The 8,203-nt window shown below is 58.5% G+C and overlaps 2 protein-coding genes across 4 annotated transcripts in view; both read right to left on the bottom strand.

Moving 5' to 3' along the window:
* Positions 1–274, bottom strand: part of LOC128759361 (uncharacterized) — a 21,049-nt gene extending 20,775 nt beyond the window's left edge. The window contains exon 1 of the mRNA XM_053866237.1: positions 138–274. Within this exon, the coding sequence (XP_053722212.1) occupies positions 138–274 (137 nt within the window). The remainder of the gene's footprint in view (positions 1–137) is intronic.
* Positions 275–5,440: 5,166 nt separating this feature from the next.
* Positions 5,441–8,203, bottom strand: part of esrrga (estrogen-related receptor gamma a) — a 33,431-nt gene continuing 30,668 nt past the window's right edge. For all 3 annotated transcript variants that reach the window (XM_053865581.1, XM_053865579.1, XM_053865580.1), the window contains exon 9: positions 5,441–8,062. In XM_053865581.1, coding sequence (XP_053721556.1) covers positions 7,818–8,062 — 245 coding nt within the window. In that variant the 3' untranslated portion in view covers positions 5,441–7,817. The remainder of the gene's footprint in view (positions 8,063–8,203) is intronic.

Here is an 8,203-nt window from a genome sequence, read left to right as displayed (position 1 = left end):
GACGGTGATGATGATGGTGATGATGATGATGATGGTGATGATGATGGTGATGATGATGATGATGATGGTGATGATGATGGTGATGATGATGATGATGGTGAGGAAGATGATGCTCAGGATGGACTCACCTGACTCACCTGACCGGGTCACGTGACCACGCCAGCTCTTCCAGCAGGGTGCGGCTCGGCTCCCGTCCCCGCACCACTGAGCAGGTTGGAGGCAGGAAGGCGTCGCGGCGCCCACTGAAAATAAAAGAAAATCCTCTGCCTTTCATTTGCTATGCTAATGTTTCCCGCTCACATCCTCGCGGCGCCGATGAGACGCTTGGTGCGTGAGAGAGGGTGCGGTGCACCGTGCTCTTGACCTTTTCCCCGCTGGAGCTGACGGCTGCAGGATGAAGAAGCGGCGCTCCAGAGACGTGAGGCGCCCATCCTCGTCCAGTCCTGGTTCTGCTCGGGCCAAGCTGTCCGTGCTCGGGTGACGGAGCCCAGCGGGGCCCGACAGGCCCGGCGCGGGCTGGCTCGCAGGAACGCCCCTGTTTTCAATCCATTTTTAATGGCGGCATCTGAAGCGGCGCTTGTCCGGCGTAATGCGGAGTGACTGCTGAACACAATCAAAGCGCGGCGGCTGCCGCCGCAGCAGACACTCGCCTCTGCTCCTCCCCCACCAACACCTTGCTGTGTTTGTTTGAACATGAAAGCGGCGGCGCGGCGCCCCCGCTCATTAACGCGCGCGCGTGTGTGTGTGTGTGTTTCATTGTAGCAACACAAATCCCTCTGTGTTTTCCATTCAGGCGCCGGATTCATCTTATCTCTCCTCAGAGTCGGATTTCCACGGACCACTGACTTCTCTCCTCGCTTCCTCTCCGTCTCTTCATTAGTCACCCACCTGAGGGGACCCGGGTGCCGGCTGGGTTCTGCTCTCTGCTGAGCTCAAGAGCCACCGGTCCAGTCACGGAGCAAGATGGAGGCTGGGCCTCGGACCGGCTCCAGCCAGGGTGATGATGACGATGACGGTGATGAAGACGGTGATGAAGACGATGAAGACGATGATGAAGACGGTGATGAAGACGGTGATGATAGTGATCAAGACGGTGATGAAGACGATGAAGACGGTGATGAAGACGGTGATGAAGACGATGATGATAGTGATGAAGATGATGAAGACGGTGATGAAGACGGTGATGAAGACGATGATGAAGACGGTGAAGACGGTGATGAAACGGTGATGAAGACGATGATGATAGTGATCAAGACGGTGATGAAGACGATGAAGACGGTGATGAAACGGTGATGAAGACGATGAAGACGGTGATGAAGACGATGATGATAGTGATGAAGACGTTGATGAAGACGATGAAGATGGTGATGACAGTGATGAAGACAATGATGAAGACGGTGATGAAGACGATGATGATAGTGATGAAGACGGTGATGAAGACGATGAAGACGGTGATGAAACGGTGATGAAGACGATGAAGACGGTGATGAAGACGATGAAGACGGTGATGAAGACGATGATGATAGTGATGAAGATGATGAAGATGATGAAGACGATGATAATAGTGATGAAGACGTTGATGAAGACGATGAAGATGGTGATGACAGTGATGAAGATGATGAAGACGATGATGACAGTGATGAAGACGATGATGAAGACGGTGATGAAGACGGTGATGAAGACGATGAAGATGATGATGAAGATGGTGATGACAGTGATGAACACGATGAAGATGATGATGAAGACGGTGATGAAGACGATGAAGATGGTGATGAACACGATGATGACAGTGATGAAGACGGTGATGAAGACAAAGAGGCCGATGGTGCATGTTCTCCACAGGGGTGAAAGGTCGTCCTCCTCCTCTCAGGAGGTGAGAGGTGCTGCTCCTCCAAACCTGGGGAGCAGAACAGACTCGTCAGTGGCGCCAGCTACAGTGCCCCCCCCCCCTCACCCCCGCTCCCCCCCCCGTCCCAGAGCAGCGCGCAGAAATAAACAGGCTTTGCAGTCGGCGGCGGCAGGCGGCGAGTGTCTTTGTGATAACCGTGGTGCGCGTGTCCCCCGCGAGTGTGTGAAGAGCGGCGCGTGTGAAATGCTAAACTCCTCTCAAGTCCACGCATCACGGCTCCAGCTTAAGCCGATCAATGAGGCGCACAAAGCAGCGCGCGCGCGCCACTGTTGGACGCCGCTGTCTGTCTGTCTGTCTGTGGCGCGTGCGCCGCCGTGTCATCAAGGACCGAGCTGCTATTGAATTCTCTTCATTCAGAGCCAAGTTGATGAGAACAAACGCCCCCCCTCCCCGTCTCCCCCCGTCTCCCACAGGTACATTTCAGAAATGAGATTTGATTATAGCAATTCATTACTGCCAAGCTGATACTTTAAGTAGAGCAGAGTGTGCGCCTGCGTGCGCGCGCGTGTGTCAGCAGGACGGAGGGGCGCGCACGGCGAGGTGCCAGGGAGCAGTTTGTACATAATAGTGTTTGAAATGTTGATGCATGAGCCTGTTAACCAGCTGGCTCCTGATGAAAGACCCGGGTCGGCTCCCGACACGCGCGCGCGGCGCACGCTCCTTTCTTCTGACGCTCCACACCTCCTTCTCTCACTCTAGTGCCCTTCGCCTTCATTCTCATTTCAGCGCTTTCAAGTCGGACCGACCCAGCCAGCGTTCCCCGGACCTCCAGACCTCCACCTTCATCGGCACCAGCGGCCTGCTCCGCCCACCATGACCTGCTGCAGCACCTCTTCGTTCCTCAACACTGTCCTGCAGGACTCATACAGCATGGCGACAACTCCACTCCCACCTTCGGCAGCGACCTCGGGGTCAGTGACCACGGCGGCAGCGTGTGTGGAGGTCACATGATGGGCATCTGCATCATGTGACCTCCACACACGGTCACATGACCACGTCCCTCCTCCGTCGGACGCTCCGGAGCTCAGGGCTCCGGCCCGAGGCCCGCGGCCCGTCTGGAGCGCAGAACCCAACCAAAGCACGGGAAAACTCTCCGCCAGTGAAAGAGACGAAGAGTGTTGGCGGCTTAAGAGGACACGCGGGAGCCGAGCGTGCGCCTGTTATCGGGCCCGCTCCAGTCTGGACCCCAACGCTCCAGCCAACAAACAGAAGCGCCTTCAAAGCCGCTTTCATCCGCAGGTTTGAGTGGAGCAGCCACTTCACGCTTCCCGGGAAAAACTCACTTCAGAGGGGGGCGGGATCAGGCCCGAGCCCACCTGCTCCAAACCCAGAAACACAGCGCCGGGTCCGCTGCGACCGCCAGACCCCTGAAGAGACCCGGCTCTTCGTCCTGCTGCCGCAGCTGTCGGGTGAGACCGCGGCTCTGGAGCGGCCTCTCAGCCCAGGGTCCGGTCCAGAAGGGAACGTGACTCCTCCATGACTCACAGTTGGAGGAGTGGCCTCAGCTCAGCGCCGGGGTCACAGAGGAGGCCACTTCTGTCTTGGGGCCAACACCGCCGCGCCTCTCCGCGTCTCAGCATCAGGAGCGCGGCGACGCCGGCAGCGGGTCCTGAGTCCGACGCCAGAGGACGAACTCTGCTCTGCCACCGGGCTCAACTGCACCACGAGGAGCGCCTCTGTCAGACTTCGGGCTCCACAACCTTCACGTGGGTCTGACTACGCTGAGTGTGTCCTCACTTGTGGGGACATTTGTGTGAGTGAGTGAGTGAGTGAGTGTGAGCCGGGCTGCAGCCTGCTCCTCTGCGTGGAAATGGGATTAAAGTTCCTGTGAAAGCACTTGGCTATAGTTGGCGTGATGATGCGCCTCACTCTCCGTGTCTCACTCCTGCGCCTCAGTAGACTCACCGGAGCCCTGCCGCGGCACCTCTCCTCCTGTTCAGCCTCCACAGAGACAGGTGGTCGTAATGTTGCGGAACATTCCCACTGGATCAATGCATGTGATCAGCAGCCGCACCATCGATCAGCTGATCAGAATTCCAGACACAGCCTCAGGCCAATCACAGGTATTGATCAGCAGCTGTGATGTGATCTTCGGCTGATCAGATGTTACCTGCAGTGAGCGGCGGATCAATGTCTGATAAAGGGGAAGAAAAACACTCGTTTATCACTCAGCAGATGAACGGATATCATCGCCCCCCCGCCCCCGGCCCGGCAACAGATCGCTGCTCACCACGCCCCCTGCAGGTCAGGACGGGCCTGTTGAGGCCTCCTGGGGAGCGTGGCTCAGGTCTGGTCCAGGTGGGGCTCAGGGGGACAGGTCCCCACAAGGAGAGGGCGGCGGTGTTGGCCCCAAGACAGAAGTGGCCTCCTCTGTGACCCCGGCGCTGAGCTGAGGCCACTCCTCCAACTGTGAGTCATGGAGGAGTCACGTTCCCTTCTGGACCTCTCAGAGGACCGGCGCTCAGGAGGAGGCCGCGTTGAGGAGCTGTGAGGAGCTTGGTCCCGCCAGTCCTTCTGACTCGCCCGCCCTCGCAGGTCCAGTCTGGCTGGGCGACTTGGCGCCAGTCAGCTGCCCTCGGATGATAGCAGGGGGCTCCGTGGCAGGTGCTGCAGCTCCAGAGAGCTTCTGAGTCTCCCCCCGTCCCACTCCGCTCTCAAAGACGGCGGGCGGGGGAGGGGCAGGGGCCAGACATTCGTTCTACTCTTCTCCGTGCTAAAAGATACAATGACCTCTCACAGCACATTATCTGTGTTTTATTCGGGCCGAGGGCCGCGGCCGCTCTCGCCCCGTGTGGGGCCCATATTTCAGCTCCGACTCTGACACTTTATTTAAGAAGAGAAGATTGGTCTGGGGAGAGGGAGGTGGAGGGGGTGGGGGGTGAGGACAGAGAGAGGAGAGGAAGGATCCGGCTCAGTTGGCGAGTCGCGGTGCTGTGAGGACGCAGGCGAGGAACCGTCCTCAAGTGTGAGCGGAGGGGACGTCAGGTGATGTCATCGCTGGAGGCTCATGGTCCAGACTCCACCCTGCAGCCGGCGCCTCCAGGAGCTGCTCCACCTGCGTCTGAGGGCTGCGGCGCTGACCCGTGACCTTGACCTGTCCTTCTCAGCCTCACGGCGATCTCTGTGGACGGTGAGGAAGATCAGGTCCTGATCCCCGGAGCTCCAGCGCCGACGTCGGGGCACCCGTAATCCGCCATGATGAAACTCCTGAGCTGCACGATTTGCTCAGGAGGTCCACTAATGTGGTTCTGCAGCTCCGACTCGGGCGCCGCAGACGGATGAGCCCAAGACTGATTGGATTGGAGGAACCTCGACGCGGACGCGGGTGGGAACCCGGGAGAAATGTGTCACAGCTGATGATGGCAGGTCCAGAGAGGTGAGCAGAGCCAGCACCAGGAGCAGATCGGGTCTGATTCCCACAGGCTGCCGTCAGAGAGCGGGCCTCCCTCCTCCCCCCCGCCCTCACCTGACTCCACACACTCCCCCCCCACCTCCCTCCCGGCCACCCTCCTCTCCACGTTGTTATCATAATCCGATAAGACACGACCCGAGTCCAGGACCCTGCAGCCCCTCTGCTGCTGGCGCCCTGGGCCCGGTCTGTGTGTGAGTCAGTGAGCGTGTGTTCAAGCATATCTATCCTAGTGAGGACCCATGGAGGGGAGAGGACCCCACAAGGTTAAGGGCTTCAAACAAACTGTAACTGGGCTCCAGTCGGGTCCCCAGTCCTGGTTCAGGTGAGCCGTGTGTTTCGTGTGAGGGTTCGAGGCTGGGGAAAGGGTGATGGCCAGGAGAGGACCTCACAAGGACAGAGAGACCCGAGTGTGTGTGTCAGAGCGGATCAGCTCCTCCACACAGCGACTGGCTAACACGAACACACCTGTGAAGCCTGCAGCGCGTCTGAAGGCTGGAACATGGACACACACACACACGCGCTGAGGTGGAACTGGACCATCAGCAGCTCTGACTGTGTCTGCTAACACACACGTGTCACGGCAACTGTGCTGGAGTTGGCACTGGGAGCTCGCACGGCCTGCAGGCTGAGCAGAGAAGGTCCAGTCTGGACTCACTCCTTCCCAACAGCAAGTGGGTGACAGGAAGGTCTCTGGCCCCATGAAGCCCACGCTGCTCTTCCTCTCCTCCATCTCCAACACTCTTGGTCCATCACCTTCTCTGCTCTCAACCACCTGTCCTTGTCCTGTCTGCTGTCAGAGGGACGTGTCTTCATCTCTGACTCCACCAATAAAGCCTCAGGTCACAGTCGTCTCCACCGGCTGCGCTCTCTTCGTCGCCCGCTCTTCAGGAGAGACCTCTGGAGCCCCTGCTCCTCAGATCCTGTCCTGCTCTGAGCATGGAGTCCAAGGTTCAGCTGGACCTCACAGGACTCTGAGGAGGAGGGGCAGGGGTGCAGAGAGGAAGGAGTCGAGGTGAAAACTGGAAGCCTGCTTTTAATGGATATTGCTCTACTGTCATCATCCTGAAAGGCATAGTCTGGAGTAACACGCGTGAAGAGTTGACTTACAGAATCATAGTCTCTTTTGCATCGGACAGTATTTACAGTCAAATCAAGACATTAGCACGGATGAGCACAGGGGTTCGACACACGCCACTAAATTATACGGCTCTTTTCAGGTGTCAAGCACATCTACACCACAGACATGTTGGAAGGAAGGTCACCAGCCGCCGCCGCCGCCGCCGCCACCGCCGCCGGCTCAGGTCCAGGAGAACTAAAGTGCCAGCAGAAAATATTGCTCGTGAGCGGGAAGCAGGTGGGACGCTGGCGGGATGGGACCAAGCCGAGCAGCGCCACCTGGTGACACACCAAGACCAAGCACCTGACGGGGGCTGCAGCGGAGCGGCGCGCGGGGCGGGGGCCGCGGCGGCGCCCGGCAGGTGGAGCGCCCGCTCCAACGCCGTGCCCCTTTCACCGCCCATAATTCTTTGTCGAAAAATATAAAATCATAGAAATATTCTAAAGAGTTTGTACAGCTTGTGAAAGGTTTTTATTTACAGCAGTGTGATTAGAAAAGGCCCGGCGCCAGCGTGAGCCGCCACCAGGCCGTGAGTCAGGCGCCTGGCGTTCTCCGCTCAGATGCTAAATCGCTGAGACTATGGGCGGGAGCAGGTCACCCTCAGCTCAGGGGCTGACTGCAGGTGCTCCACACACCGTGGCCACAGCGCCCCCTGCAGGACGCAGACAGAAACAACCGGGGTGGGACACTAGGGGGAGCTATGTCACACGTAGAACCTGCGGCATTGACAGAGACGTGGGCTTCGCCTCCACGCCGCGTCAGTCCAGCTGACTCGGCCTCCCACTCCCTGACTCGCACTCCAGGGGCCTGTTCTCCAACACGGCCGCCGCCGCCGCCGCCGCCGCATGGGTTGCACCTGGAGCAGACGGGAGGTTCCGGCAGGGAGCGGAAGGTCGGGTGGGCTGGCGTCGGCGAGCAGCCGCTGTATTGCACGACGGAACCAGCAGGAAGTTATTGCACCAGTTATGATATAGATAGATCAATAAATAAATCAGTCAATAAATAAAGCGGGGTCCGATTCAAGTGTTTCTTCTTTGTGCTAAAGTGTCGTCGTCTGAGACAACAGGTTGGGACTCAGTCTTCAGCTGAAAAAAGGTTGGGTTGACACCAGCAGGATATTTACAGCAGAAAGTTCTGGCCCAGAAGGAGCAGAAGCGTTTCTGGCGTGAGAGTTGGGCCCGGTCCGATTCTCCTGCTCCTCCTGGGCCGGGCCAATGTTCCGCTTCTTTTACGCTTTTAAAAAACTCTGCGGGAAAGAAAGTGGACGGAGGAACTTCTCCAGAGTCAGTGGTGGCAGAAGCTTCTCTAGCGAGGTCGGGAGTGTGTGAGTGCGTGTGTGCGTGTGGGAGTCCGGCGGGGGGGTCCGGGGCCAGAGGGCCTCACACCTTGGCCTCCAGCAGCTCCAGGAAGAGTTTGTGCATGGGCACCTTGCCGTCCTGCTTGATGCTGTAGAAGTGCTGGACGGCCTTGGTGGAGGTCTGGCGCAGCAGCGGCAGCGTCATCAGCAGCTTTCCCGCCCGCCGCGGCTCCTCCGGGTGCTGCGAGGCCTCGTAGTCCTGCAGGGCCTCGTGCAGCACGTCCTGCAGCTTCTGCACCGCCTCCACGTCCTCGATGTGCATGGAGTCTGGGGAGGGAGAGCAGAGGGCGTCACTGAGGTCCTCTTCATCATCATCATCATCATCATCATCATCGCCGGGCGGAGTCACGTGGGAACACGCGGCCTCACTGAAGCTCTTCAGGTTAGCTGTGTGTGTGTGAGAGAGAG

This window comes from Synchiropus splendidus, chromosome 5 (genome assembly GCF_027744825.2).
Source record: "Synchiropus splendidus isolate RoL2022-P1 chromosome 5, RoL_Sspl_1.0, whole genome shotgun sequence".
Classification (NCBI taxonomy): Eukaryota; Metazoa; Chordata; class Actinopteri; order Syngnathiformes; family Callionymidae; genus Synchiropus; species Synchiropus splendidus.
The sequence above is the reverse complement of the archived record's forward strand: the minus strand, read 5'-3'. Positions and strand labels throughout refer to the sequence as shown.